The 25,133-nt window shown below is 50.9% G+C and overlaps 1 protein-coding gene across 2 annotated transcripts in view; it reads right to left on the bottom strand.

The window, feature by feature from the left end:
* Positions 1–2,414: 2,414 nt before the first annotated feature.
* Positions 2,415–25,133, bottom strand: part of ADCY8 (adenylate cyclase 8) — a gene marked incomplete at its 5' end in the record, with an annotated part of 132,988 nt that continues 110,269 nt past the window's right edge. For both annotated transcript variants that reach the window (XM_081111302.1, XM_081111303.1), the window contains 6 exons: positions 2,415–2,982; positions 4,944–5,058; positions 6,563–6,655; positions 12,001–12,147; positions 15,165–15,323; positions 21,269–21,347. In XM_081111302.1, the coding sequence (XP_080967428.1) occupies positions 2,498–2,982; positions 4,944–5,058; positions 6,563–6,655; positions 12,001–12,147; positions 15,165–15,323; positions 21,269–21,347 (1,078 nt within the window). In that variant the 3' untranslated portion in view covers positions 2,415–2,497. The remainder of the gene's footprint in view (positions 2,983–4,943; positions 5,059–6,562; positions 6,656–12,000; positions 12,148–15,164; positions 15,324–21,268; positions 21,348–25,133) is intronic.

The raw sequence follows: 25,133 nt of genomic DNA, 5'->3' as shown, positions 1-25,133 counted from the left end.
GCAGTGGTTGACTGTTTATCATGCTTCTGGCTGGATCAGCCTACTCCCCCTGAGGGGAGCCTCTCTCTGTTCGGGAAAATGCCTTGTTGAGAACCTTGGTATTGAAGGTGAGATATTGGCTGGAGCTCAAGCAAACAAACAAAAACATGACAACAACAAAATGCTCCCTTCAGGCTGGCTCTTGGCTGCCTCTGAGCTCATCTCACACCGCCCTTACCTCCTCATTCCACTGCAGGGCCCGGCCACACAGGGCTGACCACAGGGCCTTAGCTCCTGCTGCTTTTTTGTCTGCAGACCCTTCAGTACCCTGTCTGCTGACTTTCTTCCTCCCTCCCTGCAGGTATCTGAGAGCTTTTTCTAACTGGCCTCAAGCGCACAGCACAGCTCTGGCATACGGGAGGTTGCAGTGGAGTAGACGAGGTGCTCCATGATTGCTTATTGGACAAATAAAGAAGGTTTATGCTCCTTGGCATGAGAAAATGCGAGGAGTTAGATTTTGCTCTTGAAAGGGAGAGGGAGGGGCAGAGGAAGGACCAAGTGTATGGCGGGATGGCCCTTTAAGGGGGAGATAGGTAACAGTCAATCTGAGGGTATTTAGTTATTTCCAGGTCACCCGCTCCTCCATCTCCTCTTTCTAGAGTTCACGAAAGCCTGTTGCAGCATGGGTCTACGTACAGATTGTGTGCGTAGGTGTGTGGGTGTGGGAGGGGCGTGTGTTGTGTTTGTGAATTGAGAAGAGGCTGAGTTTGTGTCGGTCCAGAGCAGGGGTCTGACGAGGGACTGGGGGTTGGCAGATGCCATGGGGCTTCTATGGGGCTGCCGGCCAAGCTCATTATGGGACAGGGAGGACTCAGTGCGCCCTGGTTACAGGGTGACCCTTGTACAGGGAGCAGAGGGAGGAGGTCAGAGCCCTGTGCGGAGTCTGCGCAGGGCACAGGAGAGGCAACCGGTCCTGTGTGCCCGGTCCTGTGTGCCCGGCTCTGGTTCTACTTTGGTTGGTGGATCTTGGCCTGTCTGGGCCTTTGTTTTATATACAAAGTCAAGACTTAGGATCACATGTGGTCTTTAACCTCTTCCTAGCGTTGGTGCTCTATTTTTAGGTGGAGTTTTTCAAACAATTATTTTTATTAATTTTGTGAGCCTCCGTTCGCTGGAAAATGAGGATAATCCTCTGTCCCTGAGAGTTGTTGGGAGGCTCAGCTGAGATCATGGTCAGAAGTGGACTTTGAAACTATAAATCTGAAAGTGTTTTTTTTTTTTTGAATATTTTTATTGATTTTAGGAAGGGAGAAGGAGAGAGAGAAATATCAACGATGAGAGAGAATCATTGCTTGGCTGTCTCCTGCAAGCCCCCTACTGGGGGATCGAGCCTGCAACCCAGATATGTGCTTTTGACTGGAATCAAACCCGGAACCCTTCAGTCTGCAGGCCGATGCTCTATCCACTGAGCCAAACCAGCTAGGATTCTTGTTAGGATACTATCCAAATGGGGATCGTGTGTTAGGAAAAGACCGTGTTTGAATTTCCAAACAGGAACTGATGGCACTGGAGTCACGCTGTCTGTTTTCTAAAAGGTTAAAAGACAAGCGCACAGAGTCCCTCAACCCGCTTTGAAAGCTCACTCAAAAGATGGGGCTGGAGGGGGCAGGATGGTGGCCGGAGGAGCAGCTGAGCTGCAGTTAATGATTCAAACGGGCACTGGCTGTTCTGCAGGCCTCTGCCCCCTGCTGACTCCTCAATAAAATATGCCCTAACCGGTTTGGCTCAATGGATAGAGCATCGGCCTGTGGACTCAAGGGTCCCAGGTTTGATTCCGGTCAAGGGCATGTACCTTGGTTGCGGGCACATACCCAATAGGGAATGTGCAGGAGGCAGCTGATCGATGTTTCTCTCTCATCGATGTTTCTAACTCTTTATCCCTCTCCCTTCCTCTCTGTAAAAAAACCAATAAAATATATTTAAAAAAAAATCAGTTCCTTTGTTTGGCGCTCACACCTAATCCTAGCGCCACACTCTCTCTTGGAAATGCTGGTGGGCCCGGGGGCCAGTGTGAGGAACGCCTGGGGCCTGCAATTAAAATGCCAGGGAAGGGAATGCCCAGCGCCCCCTCTCCCTGCACCCAGGAGGCAGCCTGAGACCTGGGTCTGCAGTGGCTACTGCGGCCCTGGGAACAGCACCAAGTCTAGCCGGCGCCCTCTGCTGGCTGTTATTTATCATCCCATCGGATCCGTCTGTTGACATGTCCTGCTCTCACACAGCTGTGAGCCAGCCTCTCAGGGTCAGGAACGAGGCCTGATGTGTGCTTCTCCGTGAACCTACGTGCGAGATGACCCGTCCACGTTGGTGGCCGAAGAGCAACCCAAATCGTGTCTTCGACCCAGTGCCTTCAAAGACCAGCGAGACCATCCTTGTTCTAAAAAAAATTAAACATTTTTATTAGTATATTTATTTTATATATAAAAGAAATACAAAAAAAAGGAACACAAAGGAAATGCGCTCATGGCAAGTCGGACTTGTCGGGGCCCTCGGCCTGGGCGCCGGGCTCGGGCCCGCCGGGCGTCAGCAGAGTCCGCCGGGCGTAGTGGCCCTTGATGCCCGAGCTGTTGTTCTCGTTGAGGAGCTGCTTCTGCCGCTGCCTGTTGAGGGACTGGACGAGGCCCAGGACCACGGCGGCCAGCGAGTACTGCCCCGGCAGCCTCCTCGGGGGCAGGATGAACGGGTTGGGCTGGACCCTGCCCAGGAGAAAGTACGTCTTGATTTTCCCCTCCTGCTCGCTGATGCCCTTCACGTAGATCTCCCCCCGGTAGTCGAAGGCGAAGCCCTGGTCCTTCAGGATGAGGAACGTCTCCTCCGGGACCTGGATCCTGCCGCTGACCCCCGTGCTGTCCATGCGGCTGGCCAGGTTCACGGTTTTACCCCAGATGTCGTACTGCGGCTTCTTAGCGCCGATGACGCCAGCGACCACCGAGCCGTGGCTGATGCCTGTGGGGGAACCAGAGGAGCAGGAGATGAGAGAAGAGGCATCTACAGCCACGAGGTGGCCACACCGTCTGGGGTAGTGATCACGAAGGGTGTGATTTCTGCGGGTAGATTCCAGGGTCCCAGTTCTGGCTCTCATTAGACAGTGACCTTCGTCACTTACTTAATTGATTTGGATCTGTTTTTTTTTTTTAAAAAAATACATATATATATATATATATATATGTATTTTTAGTCTCTCTATATTTTTAGTATGTATATATATATATATATACACACATACACACATATATATGTGTATATATATATATATATACATATATATATAAGGACTTCAGAGAGGAAGGGAGAGGGAGAGAGAGATAGAAGCATCAGTGATGAGAGAGAACCATTGATCGCTTGCCTCCTGCACGCCCCACACTGGGGATTGAACCCACAACCCAGGCATGTGCCCTGACTGGGAATGGAACCATGACCTCCTGGTTCATAAGTTGATACTCAACCACTGAGCTGCACTGGCCAGGCTGGACCTCACTTTTTTATTATCTGTCAAGTGGAAATAATAAAAGGAAGATGAAATGAGATGATATAAGCAAAGCCATTGGCATAGTACCTGGCAGCCAGTGCGTGCTCAAGAGAAAAGAATTCATATTCTCCCACGGACGCTGACTTAGCTCAGCCTGTGGGATGCCAGGTTTACCGACACACTCAGCGTTGCAATGACTCACCCGAACTCACAGAGCCGGTCACAGTGGACCCACAACTCAGTCCCACTGGAGAAATAATTTTCTGACCCCTGAACTATGCCAGCGGTACCCTGTACCACACTGGGTTGGCCCTGACCCCAGAGATGTGTCCCGACTTTATGTAGAAGACCCTTTCGCTCAGGCCTAGAGTTCTGCTTTGCTTTCCTGCTCCCATTCTGTAGCCAGTGACTTCAGAAAGGACACACAAAGTCCAGGGGAGATGTTGGAACAAGCCCCGAATACCCCGTCCATAGATCAAAAACATAAAACGTAATTCCTTTCGGTGCAGGGAACAAAGGCACGTGGCGATCCTTAGATCAGACAAGTCAGACATTGGTATTTCTTGACCTTTTTTTTTTACTTGAAAGTGGCTAAGGGAGCTTGGTATTTGGTAAAATGGCGCAGCAGCGAAGGGATCTGACACCAGGGCTGCAGCAACGATGGCTTTCGATTGAGTCCTAGCAGCCGGAATGTCGCTGGTCTCGGGACACCTGGGGGCTGCTGCTGGGGCGACATCTGGGCTGTTTGATCCTTAGCCCCCCCCCCCCCCCCGCCCCGGCTGAGTTTATGCATCTGCAAAATGGGAATGTGGATCAGAGCAAGGGCTTCCTGATGCTTCAGGAAGAAGACTCAGCAGAGACGCTGAAGAAATTGGCATGTGATACACATGATAAAGGGTGACTATTCACATTGTCGTGACTGCTGCTGTGTTGTCGCTTTGCACGAGGGCGTCTCTAAATCACAGGAAGGGTGAACCGTGCCGCCGCCTGAAGTGCCCCAGGCTCTCTGCCTGTCCTGCTGAATCCTCAGGAGTGGACTCCTGCTTTTGCCTGAAGGCATTATCTGGAAGGACCAATACCTTGCCTGCCTGCCCTGCCTGCTCGCTCGGGGTCGGGGGACAGAAGTCAGAATGAAATGACTGGTGAGCCAGCTGCCTCCCTGAGCAAGGCCTGCGTGGGAGAGAGGTTGCCGCGGTCAAGTGTTTGCTTTGTTTTTCTGCACCCGGGCCAGTGTCCATGCCTGGCTTCCAGCATCTTCGGTGAGAGGCAGCCAGAGAAGCCTGAGCCGACCCTGTCCCCGTCCTCGGCAAGGTCAGGCCAAGCCTGCTGCATTTGCAGGAAAGAGCATCCCTGGCTCGATGGCCAGGCCTGGGAGGGTCCCATGCTACCAGGCCAGGCAGCCCGGGGCCCCCAGTGGCCGTCCGCTGCAGCTACTCACCGATCCGGAGCTCGAAGTTGTTGAACGAATGTTTGTTGATCTCTTGGATACTCTCCGTCAGGGCGAGCGAGAAGTCAGCCAGGGCGCACAGGTGTCCCCACTTGTCGTCACATTGCTGGGGGGCGAGAGAGGCACGCATTCCAGCAAGCGTGAGCATCGGGCGAGGGGCCTGCCTGGTGTCCTAACCCCACCCCACGTCCCTTAGAGGAAGCACCAGGTGTGAGGCTCCTGCACATTCAGGCCCTCCATATCCGCAAACATGGGACCACAGGGGGTTTTCATGAGAGAGTAAGATAGGTGTGGATCCTGTCATTCTTCCCAGACCTGCCCCTGTCTATTCAGGCTGGTGGGCCGAGTTCCTGTCCATGTTCACTGGTGTGTGTGTGTACATTATATGTAGTGTTGGGTGTGTGTGTATGTGTGTGTGTAGGTACACTGTGTGTAGAGTTGGGGGTGTGTGTATGTACATGTATGTATATATACATGCTCCTGTGTACATATGTGTAGTGTCTCCACTCTAGGAACTGTGTCTATTTCCTTTGAAGTGCTTCACTCCTCAAACTCCAGTAGCCTCTGAGCCTCTCTGAGCCTCAGCTCTGTCATCTGTCAAATGCGCTGAGCACCCTGGCCCTGCCTACCTCACGGGGGGTGGCTGGGATGGAGTTCTGTGCTCTGATGCAGCTGAGGCTGGCAAACGGGTTCGGTAGAGGGCCAGGCAGCACAGATCTCAGGCTTCGTGGGCCACAGTTCTGGTGCAGCTACTCGGCTCTGCCATTGTTGTTTGAAAGGAGCCGTGGACAAAGTACAAGCAGTGAGTGTGGCTGTGTTCAGTGACATCTGATCTGCAAGCACAGGTGACTGGCCAGACCTGGCCGTAGGCTGTCCCAGGGACCCTGCTCTGGAGCACCAGGCACAGGGACCAGTTCCTAGCATGGTCTTCTTGCCAGACAGTTACCCTTGTAATAGTTCTAGGTGTTTAGTTGGACAGAAAGCAAAGGCGGGATGAGAAGGGATGAGGATTCCTTCCCTGGAGTAACTTAGACTCATGTCCAGGTGACACTGAATGAGGACCTGCCAGGGGCAAGGCCTTGCGTGGGAGCATGACGTTATCGCGGGTGACTCGTCCACTAACCCCGGCAGGTGGATGTTGGTGTTCCCGCTTAACATGAGTTCCTGGCACACAGGCCACATTCAAAAGAGCAGGAGCTATTGTTATTTTTGTTGTTATTATTATTACATGCTACTTTTGGTCATGAGTTTGGAGGAGAAAACAAAAGCAAGAACAAAAAACAAAACAAAACAGGCTAGGATTGGGGGTTAGCAACACCGACAGCTAATCATAATCAGGGAACTGCTGGCCCTGATTTTGTTCATCACATGAACAGAGCGGTTCATAGGAAGCCAAGAGGGTTCTCAGTCATGAAGAAGCGTCGGTCCATCCAGTGGACTCTGCTTAGCTCAAGAGCAACATGCGTCACACAACCAGAGTATCCGGTTCATGGGATGTTCTCCCTAACCCTCCCCTGCCTCCTGGTGATGGCAGCCTCACTGCCTAAGGCAGTGTGACAATACCGAGGCCCCTGCCAGAGGTTGTGGCTGAGTCCCAAGAGTTCCCTTACCTGCTTTTCAGGTGACAGGCCTGAGACAGCCATGTAGGTGCTGCCAATGGTCTTGATCTTTTCAATGTCTTGAAACCGGTCTTCGCCGAGCAGCTGAAACAGACCAGGCAACGGTGTTAGTCCTGGTGTGTGTTCTCCCAGCAGCCCGGGGGTCCTGAGAACAGCCCCCTGGCTCACACTGAAGATGCCCTCCGACCGGCCATTCAGAGAGCCAACATATGTTTCTTGAACACCTGCTAAGTGCCAGACGCCAGGATGGGCGTGACCAGATACTCGTTAAGGATAGGTCTATTGCTATGAATCTTCAAAATGGACAAAGCTACCTTGTTAGTTTGAAGAAGAAATCACAAATGTCCTGCAGTCCATCAACACATCCTTTTGGCTCTATTTTTAACATGTGTTTGGAACCCTTCTCTGCCAGCTCCCTGGTCTAAGCCCCTGGTAGCGTTTACCTTGTTTCTGTAACTGCCGTAACTTACCAGCTCCTGCCCTTACCCTACATGCCCAGCATGGACATCAGAGACATCCCATTCAAATGTGCACAACCCTCCTGTGGCCGCCTCTTCCACTCAGGGCCAAAGTGAGTCTTCCCTGAGACCTTCGGTCCTCCCGTGCCTGGTCTCCTCGCTCACTTTGCTCCAGCCACACCAGCACCCTTGCTGATCCCCATGAGCCAGGCTTGCTTCTGCCTCAGGACCTTTGCTTTGCTGTCCCCCCAGTGGGATAGTCTTCCCCCCAAGGTAGACTGCTCCTCCCTCACCTTCTTCAAGTCTTTCCTCAAATGTCATCCCACTGGGGTCTTGCTGACCACCCCATCCAAACTGAACACAACACCCCATCCCAGGGGCCACCTACATTATAAGATAAGGAAGATGAGAGGAAACTGGCAAAGGAGACTGGTGGAGAGCTGACAGTGCAGCGAAAATAAAGACACAAGTTGGCAGAAGACAAGAGAGGAAAAAGGTGCCCCAAGAGGGGAGGCGCAGTCTCCCAGGTCAAATCCCGCTGATGGGCTCACCGCCACCCCGCCACCCCCCCCCCGCCACTCCCGCCCCCCCATGCGATCTCTTGTTTCATGGCTTCAACACAGTCTCTTTCCTGAAGACTCCAGATGTATGCGTCCCCCTTGACCTTTAAATTGCATTTTTTTTAAATATATTTTTTATTGATTTTTTACAGAGAGGAAGGGAGAGAGATAGAGAGTTAGAAACATCGATGAGAGAGAAACATCGATCAGCTGCCTCCTGCACATCCCCCACTGGGGATGTGCCTGCAACCCAGGTACATGCCCTTGACCGGAATCGAACCCGGGACCCCTCAGTCCGCAAGCCGACGCTCCATCCACTGAGCCAAACCGGTTTCGGCCCCCCTTGACCTTTAGACTCTTCTCCACATTTGCTAAGCGACACCCCAGTTAACAGTCTAACAGGCATCTCTCATTGGCCATTCTCAAAGCCACACCCTCGGTCTTCTGTACCCACCTGCCATCTTGAGTAATGGGGCCTCCATTTTCCCAGATGTTCTGGGTACAACCTCACAGCCCACACCTACTCTGTCAGAAGCGCCGTGGCTCCGCCTTCAGAGATCCCCGACTCTGTCTGTCCCACTGCCTCTGCTGCCCAGGCCACCCATCCGCACAGCCAGCCCTAGCCCAGGAGCCAAGTTCACAACAGACCCGTCCCCAAGTGTGAACTCTGGCCTCTTCCTCGTGTTGGCAGCTCTTTGATGTAACTCCTGGTTCTCCAGCTCTTTGCCTCCCTTTAACCTTGTAATATCCTCGGGGGCTCCTGCCAGCCTCGGGGTGGCAGCGGGCAGGCAGATGGAGAGGACGCGGTGGGGTGTCTACGGACCATGTTACTACAGGCATCCTCTCAAAATTAAGCCAGAGCTGAGAACCTTGGAAAATTCCAGTTCCAGAGAAACTGTCTTGGGGAACACGGAAAACACAGGCAGGTGCTTTTGTGATTTGCTTTAGTGTGTGTGTGTGTGTGTGTGTGTGTGTGTGTGTGTGTAGCAGCCTTTGTTCATTACTTTTGCGTCTTGAGCTGAAGAGAAGCCTCTGCTCTGAGCTTTGCCCTGGCTGAGCGTCTGCCAAGTGCGCCCGGGCAGCCTGCCTGTCCTCAACCCGAGGCCGTGACTGACAGGTGCCCTCAGACACCAAAGCAGCTTTGGTCTGCGAGCAGCCCTTCCTTCGGCTGTTAATACTGCAGCCCAGAGATCTCGGCATGCCCTGGGCTGCCCACCTCCCTCCCCAGCCTCCTGCAGGGAGGGGACTCCCCCCATCTCTCTTCTCTTCAGGACTACTTGGCTGAGGGCCAATCTCAGGCCCAGGCAAAGCTGCCTCCCCCTCTGAAGTCGGTTAGGAGGCAGCAAGAGTCTTCATTATTTCATTCAGTATCCACGCAGCACACTTATCTACTGTACAGCTAAGAGCATCTGCGGGCATAATGGGTTCCTAATCGCCTCTTTATTAATTCACTCATCTGCGTGGCGCAGGGAGATGCAAGGGGACTCCTCAGCCTTGGCCGGCAGGGGCTGTGGGCGAGGGATGGCACCGCTGCAGACTCAGCCTTGGAGCGTGTGCTCCCTGCAAGGCCCTGCTTTCCCCTGAGCCTGGAAGGAATTGTTAGGCTCTCAGGTTCCTGTGGCAACTGCTCAGCGAGAGGAGCAGTGAGCCCCCGGGCGGGGCGGGTGGGCCTCGGGCTCAGCTTTAGACCCAAAGAAACGAGGCACGTCTAGGTCACACAAGGAGAGTGCACAGCGCTTGGCGTTTGCAAGCCAGGAAATGTCTTCTTCCTCATGGACAACATTCTCTTCCCTCTTCCTCCTTCTCTGACCTTTCTCTTCGACTTCCTCCCCTCCTACCCTCCCCTCTCCAAATTCCCGGTTCTAAAGATGACAGCCTCCTGGACCAATCCCCTCCCTTAGTCTCACCAGCTTCCCCTCTGCAAACAAACACCCATCTCTACCACTAGGGGCGCTGTCCTCTGTCTCAGTTTTTGGGAAGACTGCAGGGTGTTTACAATTTAGGGAACAGAGGTGCGCATTTAGTTCAGATTTATGTTTTGCAATTTAAAAACATGCTAGTGAGCCTTTCAGAAGATGGGCTGCTGTGGAGTTGAAAATAAAACAGAGCCTGAAGTCTCAACCTTCAGTCAGATGATTGTTAATGGAGCTATTTCTATTTTTTTACTTGAGAGGATGTTTTGGGCGGTACTAGTCCTTCACCACCTTCCTATTAGCCAGCTGGTTTCTGTCTCCCATTATGTAAGTAGTTAATAGAGCATCCGTTATGAGCATGTCTTATGTTCTAGGCACCGTGCTAGCGCTGGGGATGTCCCGGGATCCATGAGAGCATGCTTTCTATCTGCCTGGCATGGAGGATGGGAATACAGGTGCTGTTACCATGGAGTCGCCCTCGATCCCCTGCATCTCGAGGTCCCTATACCGTACACTTAGCACTGACTCCTTGTTCAAAGACAGCTCTTGGCCACCCTGTCTCTCAGAGGACTGTGAAGCCCGGAAGGCAGGAAGTGATTGTGTCACTTATCTTGATCCCACCCCTATCCCTAGGACATCTGAAATGGCCATCGTTGAGTTTATAGTCACAAAACCAGAACCATGAAATGCCCCTTAAGTGGGAAACAGTGCAACACAACGATTAGAAACCAAAACAGTACAGGGGATCTGCGTTCCAATCCTGGCGGTGCCATTTTAATGGTGTGTGGCCTGGACACTCTTGGTGCTTCTGAGGCCCAGTTTTCTTATGTTTAAAATGAAGGCTAGCCTTGCTGGTGTGGCTCAGTGGCTGAGCGTCAACCCATGAACCGGCAGGTCACAAGCCCGGGTTGTGGGCTCGATTCCCAGTGAGGGGATGCAGGAGGCAGCCTATTGGTGATTCTCTCTTATTATTGATGTTTCTATCTCTCTCCCTCTCCGTTCCTCTCTGAAATCAATAAAAATATATTAAAATGAAGGCTAGCAATTCCTATCCTGTGGGTTTGGTGTAGAGTATTGAAAATGGCAACGTGATAAACGCCTATAGAAATTTAACGGAGTGGGTGTCTGCCCAGAACTAAGTGGCTAGTGGGGGAGGAAGATGTGTACACTGAGGGCTTCAGGCTCTGTGGTGGAAGGTTTTTTGAGTATAAGTTTTTCATTGGAAAAGGAGCGACAATATTTACCTGGCTGGGGGGGGGGGGATTAGAAGAAGCGTCACAAGTAGGATGGGGGTTGAATTGACTGTTAAATGACTATTAGGTTTTCCTCTGGCATGGAGTCCAGGGAGGGAGGAGGGTGTGGTAAGGAGGGAATAATCTCTGGGCAGAAGGAGCTGTGCGTGGAACAGCTAGGTGGGCCCGGTGGCTTGTAGGTAGCTAGACGGTGCTGGACGGGTGGCATGTAGTGGCAGGTAAGGCTGGAGAGGGCATAGGGACAGTACCTGCAAAGCCTCAGGTGACCTGAGGAGCTGGCAAAGGGGAGCCACTGAAAGGTTTTGGATGTCAAAGGGATATGATAGAGTTCTCCTGCCTTTGGTCATTGCCGATGGGGAGATGCAGGAGGGACAGCAGTTAGGAGATAATATGGCTCAGAGCAAGACTAGGAAGAAGGGATCCATGGGACTCAGGAGCCAGAAGGAATGTGGGGACAGGGAGGACCCTGTCCAGGTCATGTAGGAGGTGCTGTTGGTGCCCCACCCAGACCCGCTTTACGGGGCCACCCTGCAGAATGCCCTGAGGGCCGGCTGCTGTATGCTTTTTCGGAGACTTGCCCAGGCTGGCGAAGCCCCCTGGCTGGAAATGCTGTTAGGTTATGCACCCCCCTGGGGCAGCCCACAGCCGATGGCTGACCAGCGCCGAGGTGCAAAACCTGGCCCCCTTGCCTCAGTGGGAAACAGCTCCGTGGTACGCTTGTCCTCCTGGGCTCCCCGGGGATGGAAGGAGAAGGCCCACCCTTGCCCAAATCTGTGGCTGTGAATAAAGTGCAGCGCGAGCCCCCTCTGCTCCCCCATGTTAGGTGTTCTTCACACTCATGGAGGCTGGACAAAGGAAGTCCTGTCTCGAGTGTGCTCATCCTGACCAAATGCCAGTTGATGGCTTTGCCTTTGGCACTTTGAGCAGATGGAGAAATGTCCCCATCAGTGTCCAGTCGCTGTGACGCTGGTGCCTGAGTAGCCTTGGTTTGCCATTTGCTAGCTGTGTGACGCTGGGTTAAATTACCTAGCGTCTGAGGCTCGTGTTCTTGCTCCCCCACCCCCTCCCCCAGTGAGAAACAATGGCATTGATCTCGTGATAATTGTGATGATTAGAGCAGATGACACATGTTTGTGTTTATAGTGCAGCCTGGAATTCTGTAATGGTCATGGCTCAATGACTCACATAATGCTGTGACCACGACGACGGCCACTGTGACTGCCAGTTCCCCAGGCCTCGGCTTACCTCATCGAAGTCCGCAATGATCTCATTCAGCAGGCGCAGGCACTCCACGCCTTGGTTATTCATTTCGGTCTGAGAGTAAAAGTCCGCAAACCCCGGGATGGAGGCGAACATCACCCCGACGGCATCATAGGATTGCGAATACAGCTCCTGGACAGAGGGACACACAGGGGGAGCCAGACAGTCATCAGAGGTGAGGCTCTGCGAGGACGCTCCCTGTGCAGGCGTGCACCTGCACCCAAGCACAGTCCCCCCAGAGAGGACGCTGCCATGTCAACACCGTAATCACAGCGTCACCAGCATGTGGACCGGGACCATTGAAATGCATGGCCTCCAACTCAGCTGGGCTCAGAGTTCTGACTGCCCATCCCTTTGTGCCCAGCCTCCTGTTCTGTTGTCCTCAGTGGCAAAACCCTCACCACATTCCTTAACGTCAGCCTCACTTGATTCCTCTCAGTAGATCTCTTACTTCACTGAGAAATCTGAGGCTCTTGGCATTCCAATACGCATACATTTGTCTACATTCATATTTATTGTCATCAACTCAGGATTCTGGAGACTAGAAGTTTAAGGTCAAGGTGTTGGCATGTTGGCTCTTTCTGAGGCCTCTCTTCTTGGCTTAGGTGGTCTTCTCCTCCCTGCCATCCCACCTCAAAGTCATGAGAGGAGCCCGGGAGGAACTGAGTTGAGGTTGGAGAGGTGCTGTCAATTTCTGGGGAGGGACAGTGACAGCTTCAGCTAATCCCAAGAAAGGGGACCAAAGGAATGTATATCCTGACCTCACTCTCCTTCCCTTCCCTCTGGTCTCCCATACAGCACCCCCATTAATGACCCTCAGCTGGGTGCCAGAGGGTGTGCGCAGTCATTGATGCAGCCCAGGCAAGTCAGCTCCCACCACCCAAGTAAGCAGGGAGAAGGGTGAGGGGTTTTCAGGGGACCCGGAAGCGCTCCAGCCACCTGCCTCCACCGTTAGAGAGAGCCCATCATTCAACTGGCTCTAATCAGCTGCTTTGAGTGTGCCATCTGTTTCTTGCTATTTGGGGCTCAAAGAAGATAAAAATATTGTGAGCTGGGGAGGGAGCACTGAATATAGAGAAGCTATTATTGCCTTATTGCCACCCTCCTCTGGCTGGATGTACAGGTTTGGGCTCTGGGGAGGGTTTTGAGCATCCACACCCTCCCCTCCCCCATGCCAAGAGAAAGACTTTGGTTCCTCTCTGCTCAGGGAGCTAGCTCTGGTCCTTCCTGGCCCAGGATGTCTGAATCCAAGTTCCATGTTTCCTCTGTGAAGCCAAGCCCTCTCTCTGCAGGGAGACACTAGGGCTGAGACCGGTTGGTCTTATTAGGATCCTTTCATGACATTCAGGTCTCTGCTCAAATGTCACCTCCTTAAAGACAGCTTTCAAAGCCCCCTCCCTCAATGTCAATGCCACCCCTTTTCAATACTGTAGCCCTCATTTGGCTTCTGTTCTCATAGAACTATCACTCCAGGCACGAGGTTGTATAGCTATTCATTTTAATGTCTGCTTTCCCATAAAAACACATGCTTCATATCAGCAAGGACTCTCTTCTTTGCTCACTGTCTGAATGCCAGGATCTAGAACAATGCCTGACACATGGTCAGCCCTCAGGAAGCATTTTGCTGAGCAAATGAGCAAATGAATGGTAGGGGTTGGGGCTGCGATTGGGAGGGAGCAGAAGTAGTGGTGACTCACATTTATCAAAAAATAATTACAGTAACAATCTGTGTGCTCTTAGAATGTGCCAAGCACCGTATAAGCACTTTATGCACAGATGTAAACGTCATAACAATCGGATAAAGCAGGGAAGTTTTGTTACTTTGTAGGTGAGAAAAATGAGGTTCAGAGAGTTCATCACTTGTCCATAGTCTCAGAGGGAGCAAGAGGGGGAGTCAGTTTTGAACACAGGGCACCAGGCTTCTGGGCCCATCATATGGCCTTTCTATACCGAACCTGCCACATACCTGGCTACACCGGGCACCTTGTGTGTTCCCACCTGTTTTAATTCTCACACCAACTCAGCAAGGGTGATATTGTTTCCCCATTGACTGGATGAGAAAGGAAATGGATTCAGAGAGGTCAAGTGTCAACTCTTTAAATATTTATAAAGCCTCAAATAAGCATAATGAAGGCTGAACCTCCCATTGGTTTTGCTCAGTGGGGGTTGGCCTGGAGACAGCGGATGACCTGCGGTCTCAGCATCCCTGGCTGGTTGCCATCCTTCCCGGACGAGGGCAGAGTGCTCATGCTCCTCCCCACTGGCCCCAGATCCCGGTGGCTTTGCTCTGTTGATGGAAAAGCGGTTCTCCTTTCCGTTCTCCTTGGGTTGGCCTCGGAGGGCTCAGTGTTTCATCCGCTTCTTCTGGAGGTCATGGCGACCCACATCAACATTCCCTCTGCTTTCTTGGCTTCGTCACCAAGCTCTTGCCACAGAGCTCCTGCCCTTAGGGAGCCTTGAGGAAACCTGGCCTGAACCTAATTCCAGAGAGCGTCATCCATGGGGTGGGCGGTGCCTCGACCTGTACCCAGGAGATTGTCCAGGGCCTGGGTTCACCAAGAGCTGGCTGTTCGAGCAGCGGGTTATTCATTCGCTCAGCTCCTTCCCATGGTCATTCCGTGGCTGCTTGGATGAGATAGGGACCCTTAGGTCTCACCCAGCTCCATCCTAAGGCCTGGGTCACAGACCCAAATGTCTTTATGCAGGAGAAGGGGCAGGACACAGATGGATACATTGGAGAGCCTACTCCATGCCTGCAGGCATCCATCCAATCACAGATTAAAACAAAGAAGCCAACCAACCAGCCAGCCAACCAGTGAGCATTTCCCCTGACCACACATGCTGTTGCCAGCCACTGACGAGCAGGTGATCTGTGCACACACATACGTAAAACTTTACAATTCCAGTTCAGTCTTGCAACGGACATCTTATTCTGTCCATCTTACCGATGGGGGACCCGAGGCTGGGAGGTGGTGTGTATATGTCACAGTGCTGGGAAGTCTCGGGGGGCCTGGCACCAAGTGGCAGGTATGCTCTCCACCACCACGTGCTCACAGGACAGGGGGGTTTTCCCCGAGCTTGGGGTCCATGTGTCCAACTCACCCCACACACCACCACCCCTTCTCACCGGCCAGACGAGCCTGGCTCACCTCGTTGTCTCGGTCCTTCTCCAGGAAATGGCGGGCCACGTGGCTGGGCAGGATGTTCCGGAGCATGTTCTCATTGTGCTCCCTCAGCTCCTTCATCTCGTTGATCTCCTCCTTGGCCTGAACCCGCCAAAGGAAGTCCAGGCGGGCAGTGTACTCCAGCTGCAGTTCAGGGGAGAGGAAGAGGGAAACAGGTGGGCAGGCAGCTTCAGGCCCACGTGTGGCAGGTGGGGAAAGCTGCTCAGGAACCTTCATGAACAAAACAGAGCCACATCTGGGTATTTGGGGAGGCACTCTGCCTGACACAAGAGATCAGAGGATGATCCCATTGCACAGGGCTGTGTACCTTCCCTTCCTGGCATTATGGCACCTATAACTATGATTGTTTGTGTGATGTCTGATAATGGCCATGTCACCTACTGGCCTGCAGGTGCTATGCGGTCAGGGTCCTTTCCCCTGCTCAGCAGGACATCCTTACCATGTAGCCACATGCTTGGCCCAGGGCAGGTGTTCAATCAGGACTTACTGACTCAATGGAGAAGTTATAGTAATCAAGCCAGCTGACACTTAGATGGTGCTTAGTATTATTCCAGGCATTGTTCTAAGCAATATACAGGTCTTCACTCCTTTCATTCATACAAAAGCCCTCATAGGAGTCATTATGATCAATCCTATGAGGAAATGAAAGCAAACATGGTGAAGTAACTCGGCCAAAGTCACACACCAGTTAGTGGGAAGCCAGGATTTGGGCTTCACTCCAGAGCCCAACCCGAGTCTGAATAATACTGGTAGCGGATGGACTTCACTCAGTGATCCTTCAGGCATAATGTGATAAGAAAAATCATTTGATGTACAAAGAGCATTTGTGAGTGCCGACTACATGGTAGGCAGTATGCTAAGAAGCCATACACACACATATACACACATGCACACATACCTGCATGTATATATACACATGTTTCTATGTATACACGTTATTGTTATTATACCATTTACATTATTTAAAAAATTGTGATAAAGTACATATAACATAATTTACCATCTTAACCATTTTGAAGTGCACATTTAAGTGGTACTAAGTACATTCACTAGGCAATAAGGAAGAAATCAATGAGCTAACAATGAAAGGATTGTGGATTTAGTTGTGAGACAAGTATGGTGTAGTGTCCTGGTCCCAATTCACATACTGTGACCTGGGCTGGTGACATCATCCCAGGTGCCTCATCTCTGCAAGTGGGAGGAGCATCAGTGACCTCGCAAGATTAGAATAGGAATTATCCAGGAAGTTACAGATAAAGCACATGGCTCATGGTAGGACCTTATACCCATTCATTCCCTCTTGTCCCAGTGTCCCTTGGTGTTGGCTAGTGGACAACTTCCTTTCTAAAGCACCTCACATATTTACCACAGCCTGGCGGATGTCATTATTTCAAAGTCTTTGGCTGTTGAATAGTATACCGCACTATTATACATGGTTGGGTGCCTTGCATTCAAAGGCTTAAAAAACTCCAGCTCGTTTCTTTTCTTTGTCTTACGTGAAAGTCTCAGTGGATGGCAACAATGTGAAATGACAGAGGCGGCAGGTTATCTATTCAGCAGAATTTGTAATAGCAAAAGCTGGAGACAACCCAAGTGTTCCTTTTGTTGGTTGAATGAACTATTGTATGCAGCTATAAAAAGAAATTAAGACTATTTCTCTATACTTTGATGGACTATCTCCAAGGTGGAGAAATGCGTGTTTAGTATGCCACCATTGGTCTCAGGAAGGGAGATATCTAGATCTCTCTCTCTCTCTCTCTCTCTCTCTCTCTCTCTCTATATATATATATATATATATATATATATATTTGGTGGGGGGGAATTTTATTTGTTGAAAAATTGAAGTCTAAAAAAATCATTACCAATGATATGAAGAAGGGAGGAAAAAGTGGAGGAAAAGGGATAGAATTCAAACTTTTAATATTATATGTTGTTTTACAAACTTGACTTTTGCATCACGGAAATATTTTACTTAAGTATAAAACTGAACGGATTTTTAAATCTGTAAAAACAAACATAACTAAGCAAATGAATCTACATGTAAAACCACATGGAGAGGAGTGATTCCAAATTTCTCCTAACCCAAGGATTTGATAAAACGTTCATAGAGGGAAATACTCCGAGGATGAAGAAAGCTTAAAAAAATCTTAAGCCCTGGCCGGTGTGGCTCAGTTGGTTCAGTGTCGTTCATCCATGCACCGAAAAGTCCCCGAGTTTGATTCCCAGTCAGGGCACATGTCTGAGTTGCGGGCTTGATCCCTAGCTGGGGATGTGCAAGAGGCAGCCAATGGATGTCTTGCTTTCACATCGATGTTTCTCTCTCTGTCCTTCCCTCTGCCTTCCTCTCTCTCTAAAAATCAATAAAAAGCCTTTAAAAATAATCTTAAAACTGTTTACATCCATCTTACTGCAGCTGGTAGTGTTTGTGGAATAACCACTTAGACTACTGTATGCGAACGGAGGAGAACGCAAATGAGCGTTTGCGTTGGTGTCACTGAGAACTGGAATTTGGGGGAGGGAAAAAGGAGGTGCAGATGTAAGATGGATGAGGTTAAGTCAGAGCACATGTCCTGCCTGTGAAGTGAGTGGCCCTGTGAGCGCATGACATGGATGTATATCTCCCAGCTCCGCCCCCCGGAGTGAAGGCCGAGAGACAGAATCCCACAGCAACAAGCACTCCCAGGGTCCAGATTGGGTTTCAAAATACCAATTCCTACCAAAATCACGTGGCTGAAACCTAGGGGAGAAAATGTGCAAGCCGGGAACATCTTTTCACACCAGAAAGCAAGGAGATTACCAGAACCTACTGAGCTTATGTCGCAAGATTCCGAAGCTTACAGGGCGTTTGACGCCAAGCTGTGGCTCTTACCCCTACACTCTATATACGCGACCTCATTCAGCTGCTGTCTAACTCACGTAGATAACTACTATCTATTAAATGACACTCTGGGAGCTTGAGTCTCTCAGGGTCCCCTTTCTTCCAGTGGCATTGCCGGGACTCAGATTTAAGAACATACGGTCCCGAGACTGAGTCTTCCTCTCCAAGCCGCACAGTCCCGCTGCCTGTCTGCATCAGGCCCAGGAGTGAGTGAGCAACTGGAGATATGACCTCAGTAGTCCCTGCCCCCAGGTGAGGCTTCCTCAGCCATAAATGGAGATGTGAGGCAAAGCCCAAACCTCCGGCTGCAGGTGCATGAGGCCGAGGTGGGAGGTGTGGGATGCCTGCTCTCCCTGCCAACCTTCAGAGCATTCTCCTGCCTGGAGGAGGAGGAAGGGTTGGGCATATCGCTTTCACGTACGTGTAAGATGGCATTCTCCAACTATTCAGCTATTATATGACCGCCCAGTCTCTCCGGAGATGTGTCATTACAGTGCTCCCACCGGAGGCTGCTGCGTACCAGGCACCAGTGGGCATTGTCAACAAACACAGGGGGCCTGAGTCACCAAGGGGAACCAGCGGAAGCAGGTAGCAGACCCAGGAATGGGCAGGCTTGATCCGGAAGGACGGGGCCCGACAGGTGCTACGAATGGATGACACCTGAACCGATGTCGTTCTGCGGGAAGCCTCCTCCAGCAGCCAGGCAGGCGCCACGCGGGTGGAGCGGAAACACGCCCGTGTCTGTCTGGCTTTCCTTACTGGCGTTGTGACCTCAAGTGACTTGAGTCTCTGCTCCTGCCTGGCGACCAGGTGGATAACAGTCCTTTCCCTGTTAGTCTCAGAGGCTTGTTTCCAAAGCAAACCATGCATAGCTCATGACTTTTGAGCATGTACTCTGTGTGCAAAGTGCTGGGATAAGTATGTTAAAGTTACAATCTCATTAAGTACTATAACAACCCTGTATATTATGATCACACCCATTTTATAGGAGAGAAACAGGCTCAGAGTTGAGTAAAGGACTGGAAGCCACACAGCTGGGGTTTGAATCTCATCTGGCCCTGGCCAAGCCTGTGCCTGTACCTGCTGCAGTTATGGGCTGTGATTATGTCATTTCAAAGTCTTTGGAATGTTACAAATAAAAAATACACTATCGGAAGTCACTTACTCAGACCCTCGCTGCATTTCTATACTCTTATTTATACACACTCTGAATGGGCTTAGGTTACCTGTGTGCCCAGGGCACGTGGAGAGTGGAATAAATTAAATCGGAATGTTGGAATGTTAGAAAGGGACTGAGGAAGGGGTACGACAGGGCACCCAGTCATGCCTTAAGGTGGCGGAGGAGACGGGAACGTCTTTCTCATTGCGGATTGAGGCCCTCCGCTTGGAACTTGCTCTCTGAGGGTTTTCACTTGTCGGCGTAAATCCTGGCTGGCGGAGTGTGCGTGTGGTGTTGTGTAGAATTGCCTTGCCTGATTGTGTCTCCATAGCCCTCCAGTGGGTTGCCACTTGCATGTGAGCCCCGGGAGTGGTCCCCCGCAACCAGAATCCATTGGGACGTGGCAGACACGACCCAGCTCTCACAGACAGCCCAGTCCGGGAGAGCTAAATCTAGGCATTCTGGGAATGGCTAGACTTTCACATTTGGCCTATGGTTTCACCATCAAACCAGCTAAAATTGAAAAACAAGCCAGAGTCTTATGGCAGGGCTGCACCCCCGCTACCCTCCGCCATTGTGTTGCTATGCACACGTCCTCTCTGTTCTCCTCCAGCTGAGGATGTGGGAAGGGTGGGCTGGGGCGGCGGGGCTGGGCTGGAAGTCTGCTTCTCTTGCTTCCTAGCTGAGTAGCCTTGCTTCCTTCATCTGGGAAGCGGGACTGACAATCACTGCCATCGCAGGGCGCGGCGCTTGAGTGAATGAGAAGTGGAGGTAAGTGCCAGGCACTTAGTAGGAACTGGTACCTGTGAACCCTTCCCGCCTTGTCTTGCTCGCCAAGCTTATATCACTCTTTCCTCCCCCGTGACTGCACTTCACCACCCCCTTTACGGCAAACAGTTCTAGGTTCTTGAGGTTTGGGCTGTTTCATCCCTGGCTTCTCAGGGTTCGTTGCCTCCCCGTTCCCATGGTGATTTCTCAGTGATCTGTTTCTATTTCTGCTTTAGCTGACGTCTTCCTGTTTTGTTTTGTTTTATTTTGCTTTCTGGTTACTTTTTTGGAAGTGTGCACAGACCAAGGAAAGACGGACAGGAGTCCAGAGGGGAGCATGGGCCAGCAGGTGTGGCTCTGCAGGGGTTGGGGATTCCCCAGGGATGACATTACCGCGTCCATGGTCTCGGTTTGCATGGAGAAGTTCTACGGGGACAGCAGGTGACACCAGGTGAAGCCTGCTGAGATGCTCCCATGCAGAATATCTTCTCGCCCCTCTGACTCTTGAGGTCCTTGGACAGCCTGTTCTCAACTCGGCACGTGCCCCATGGCATTATTTGGGGCTTGCTCTCCTCCGAGAGAATGGAACCTTGGGGCCAGGGATGGGGTTCTGGACAGTGCTATGCACAGTGCCCCCCAGACCCTGGCAGAGGAGAGGCTCAGAGGGAAGTGGCATCATTCGGGTAGGCGCTTTATCTACTCGGGACACATCAGTGACGAAGCACTTCCTATGGTTACGTAAGGCCATGAGCAAAACGCTGCCCAATAATAAAGAAATGATTCTTCCAAATGCCCTGCTTAGGTGTTCCTACCTTTTTAGAAATGACGAAACTGAGACTCAGGGAAATAAGCAACATGCCCAAGGCCACCAGCTGCCGAGAGGCAGAGGCGGGATTGGAACCCCGGCTCAGCTGGTCTGGCACCCAAGTGTTTGCATGCACAACTCTGATAGTCACAATTTCATCCAGGCCACGGAACTGGGAGAGAGCCATTTCCCTCAAGCAGAAATCAAAAGCTCTGTGTTTGTCTGTTTGTTTTGTTTTAAGGACAATGGTCTCTTTGAAAGAGCTATCCTTAAGACGTATTGTTTACCATCTTCTCCAACTTCGTGTTTTATGAAGTGGCCTATATTAGAAATTGATTTGTTGGGAATCACAGCTTGCTGCAAGCAGCTACTAGTCATGTGCTGCAAAGAAGAGCCAGCTTTAGGACAGCGGGAGATGCCAGGCAACCAAAGGCAGGCCGAGCAGAAGGTCAGGTTACCTGCTGTCCGTGGTAGAACACAGCGAGGAGGAACATGGCCATCAGCAGCAGCGACGCCTCCTTGGTCCCCAGGAAATCTCTGTTGGAAGAAGAAATGCAAATGGCAACCATGAAGGGACTTCAGGGACACGCGATAGGAAACTGAGGCTCTCAGAAAGGAGCAGGATAAAAAGAAAGATCACCCGCTAGTTCATAGAGGCAGCTGGGGGTGGGGGGTTCCACTTAGAAATACTGACTTCTGCGCATGGGCCACGAAGTTTCAATCGCACTGTACGTGTGCGCCCGCACGTGGTATTTTGTGGAAGAGCCACATTCAGGGGGCCAAAGAGCTGCATGTGGCTCTCGAGCCGCAGTTTGCCGACCACTGCCCTAGGCAGTGGTTCTCAACCTTGGCTGCACATTAGAATCACCTGGGAATCTCTTTAAAATCCCAATTTCTGGGCCTCATCCTCCAGAAATTCTGTTTCTTTGTTACTAATGTTGCGGCCCCACCCCATAACAAATAAACAGGATTTCTAGAGGATGAGGCCCAGAAATCAGGATTTTAAAAAGATTCCCAGGTGATTCTAATGTGCAGCCAAGGTTGAGAACCACTGGCCTAGGGCAGTGGTCGGCAAACTCATTAGTCAACAGAGCCAAATATCAACAGTACAACGATTGAAATTTCTTTTGAGAGCCAAAATTTTTAAACTTAAACTATATAGGTAGGTTCATTGTTATTAACTTACTTAGGGTACTCCTAAGGCTTAGGAAGAGCCACACTCAAGGGGCCAAAGAGCCGCATGTGGCTCGCGAGCTGCAGTTTGCTGACGCGGGCCTAGGGAATAGAGTCAATAATACTTTAGTCACTGTGTGTGCTGCCAGGTGGGTACTGGAAATATCGGGGGTGGGGGGTGGGGAGTATCTGATTGTCTAACCATTGTGCTGTACACCTGAAACTAATCCCAAAAAATATTGAAAAAAAAACTTCTATTTGCGGGACACCTTTTCTACATTTCAAAGAGCCTTAGACTTTCTGGTTACAAAAATGCAAGTGAAGACTTTTCTTAGAAGTCATCCCGTTTAAGAGGCAGGTGGCGGGGGGGGGGTGGGTGGGGGTTGGGGGTGTTTGCTCCTTGCCGCTCCCTGTCCTCAGTGCTGTAGGAATCACACTTAGATTCTTCCATCAGCTGTGTCAAGGGGACACTGTTTGATTCTGTCAGTTCTGAAATTCTTACATCTGTTCTCTGAGTTGGGCACTGTTGTTACCCCCATTTCAAGCCCTGTGTCCTTCAGTAAAGGCTTTGTTCCATGTGTCATTGTGTCAGCTCTCACACTCCATCCCGTCCTTCCTGAGGCACAAGCTGCTGGTCGCTGACCGGCTTCTCCGGGCTCTCAAGAGGAGCAAGCTGGAGGGCAGCTGAAGACGGCCAGCAGCCAGTGTACACTTACACGCTGACCTGACCTTCAGCCATCAAGGAAATTCAGAAGGTGGCCAGGGAATGTCTTGTTTGATTCCAAATGTTCCTCTCTTTCATTTCGGCACCATATGAAGCCTTTCTCAGGACAACCTCGGCCAGGAGGCAGAGAGTTTGGTGGAGTTTTGCATGTGGACACAGGTGTCTTTGGAAATGAACAGTTCCCCCCAACAGGCTTCCGCTGGCTGAAGAAGAAAACCCCAAATAAAAATGCTCAAGGCATGTCATCAAGATTTTTTTCCAATATTATTTTGTATTAGTTTTAAGTGTACAGCATAGTGGTTAGACAGTCATATACTCTACAAAGTGACCCCCCCACCTGATATTTCCAGTACCCACCATGCACCGACATAGTTATTAAAGTATTGACAGTATTAGAGGCCCAGTGCACAAAATTCGTGCACTGGAGCGGGAGGAGATCCCTCAGTCTGGCCTACGCCCTCTTGCAATCCGGGACCCCTTGGGGGATGTCTGCCTGCTGGCTTGTGGCTGGATGGTCTTCTGCTGCTGCACAACCTGCTGCTTGAGCTTCAGCAGCTGCTGCATATGCATGGGCTGGGCCACCATGGTCTGTCCTGTGAACACCATCGAGTGGGTGAGTCAAGCGTGGAGGTAGGCTCACTCTGAGTTCCCTGTGCTTCCCTGAGTTGTTCAGACTGACTGCCTTCTACAGAGAACGGCAGGGGGATCAGGCCTAAGCCGGCAGTTGGATATCCCTCTTGCAGTCTTGGGGGATGTAGCAGTGCACCAGGCAGCAGGCGGCCAGGGCGGAGCCTGAATTGGGGCCCAGCACTGAGCTACTTGTGCTCATCCGGGCCCACTTCGCCTGCTGCCGCTGCTCAGTATTGCTGCCTGGAGTTGGGAGAGGCTCCCGCTTTGGCAGCTGCGCTCACCAGCCATGAGCCCGGCTTCTGGCTGAGCGGCACTCCCCCTGTGGGAGCGCACTGACTACCAGGGGACAGCTCCTGCGTTGAGCGTCTGCCCCCTGGTGGTCAGTGTGCATCTTAGCAATTGGTTGTTCTGGTTGTTCTGTCAAGTGGTCGCTTAGACTTTTATATTTATAGATAGATTGCCTATGCTGTTTTTTACGTCTGTGGACATTGTGACTTGCTTCCTGTCACCTCCTGTTTTATCCCCCAGGTTTCTCCATCTCAGACAAGTGCCCCCTCATCCATTCTCCCAGGTGCTTGAGCCAAAACCAAAAACAAAACTGGGAGTGAGGCATCACCACTCCGTTATCCCAATCCTGTCCACTGTTCCACCAAAATATATCCTCAGTCTTCCCACTTCTCTCCCCCTCTTCCTCCAGCACTTAAGTCCAGCCACCATGATTCCCAGTAGCCTCCTAATGTTACTGTCTACAATCTACTTTCTTACATGGCTGCCAGAATATTTATTATCACTAAAGCCAGATCACGTCACTCACTTGTTTTATCGCCTCCCAATCATGAGCACACAAAAACTCAGAACTCTCTCAAAATAACTTAACTCTGGTGTGGCTTAGGGACATAATGGGGCCGTGGTAGACAAGATGCAATGTGTAGAGGGAGGAGTAGTGAGTATTAATGTGGCCGCACCCAGGCGATGCCACCTTTCCCTTTTCTATTCTTGCTGGAGGCCAGCTGGAGTAGCACAGGGCTCAGGAAATGGGGGCAGCTTCTAGCCAAGCTTTATGCTAAAAGACCCTCTGGCTTATACAGAGCCAGGCCCAGCTCAGTGCTCTAGGTGGAACGGGTATATGGGGCTGGGAATATGCTCTCTCATGGGGAGGTATTCAGATTTATGAATTTCTAGTTCTATCTGCCTTTTTAAGAGATCAGATGCTAATAATAGATGATACTCATTATTGTGTTTCTTTTCTATAGCCCCAGCAAATCACATAATTATTGAGCATTTGCATGCCAGGGACATGCTGGGATACAGAAATGAAGAAGGCACATTGTCTTTGTGCTCAAAAGAGTCCACTAAAAAAGAATAGAGAATCAAACAGACAAATAATTTTGTAACATGATAGGCTCCATAGTAGGAATACATCCTTGTTGCCATGGGAATGAATAGAATGTAGCTTAGGAGGACTCAAAAGCTCAGTCTTAATGGATGGCAAGTCTTGGGAGGTCAGGGTGAGATGGGCTTTATAGGTATGGGACATATATCTTGCTTAGCTAGCCGCTGACAAGCCTCTAGACCAGGGGTGGGCAAACTTTTTGACTCGAGGGCCACAATGGGTTCTTAAACTGGACCGGAGGGCCGGAACAAAAGCATGGATGGAGTGTTTGTGTGAACTAATATAAATTCAAAGTAAACATCATTACATAAAAGGGTACGGTTTTTTTTTTTTTTTTTAGTTTTATTCATTTCAAACGGGCCGGATCCGGCCCGTGGGCCGTAGTTTGCCCACGGCTGCTCTA

The sequence above is a fragment of the Myotis nattereri genome (assembly GCF_964212035.1).
Source record: "Myotis nattereri genome assembly, chromosome: 17".
NCBI lineage: Eukaryota > Metazoa > Chordata > Mammalia > Chiroptera > Vespertilionidae > Myotis > Myotis nattereri.
Note: the sequence above shows the minus strand (reverse complement) of the source record. Positions and strands in the feature narration are given on the sequence as shown.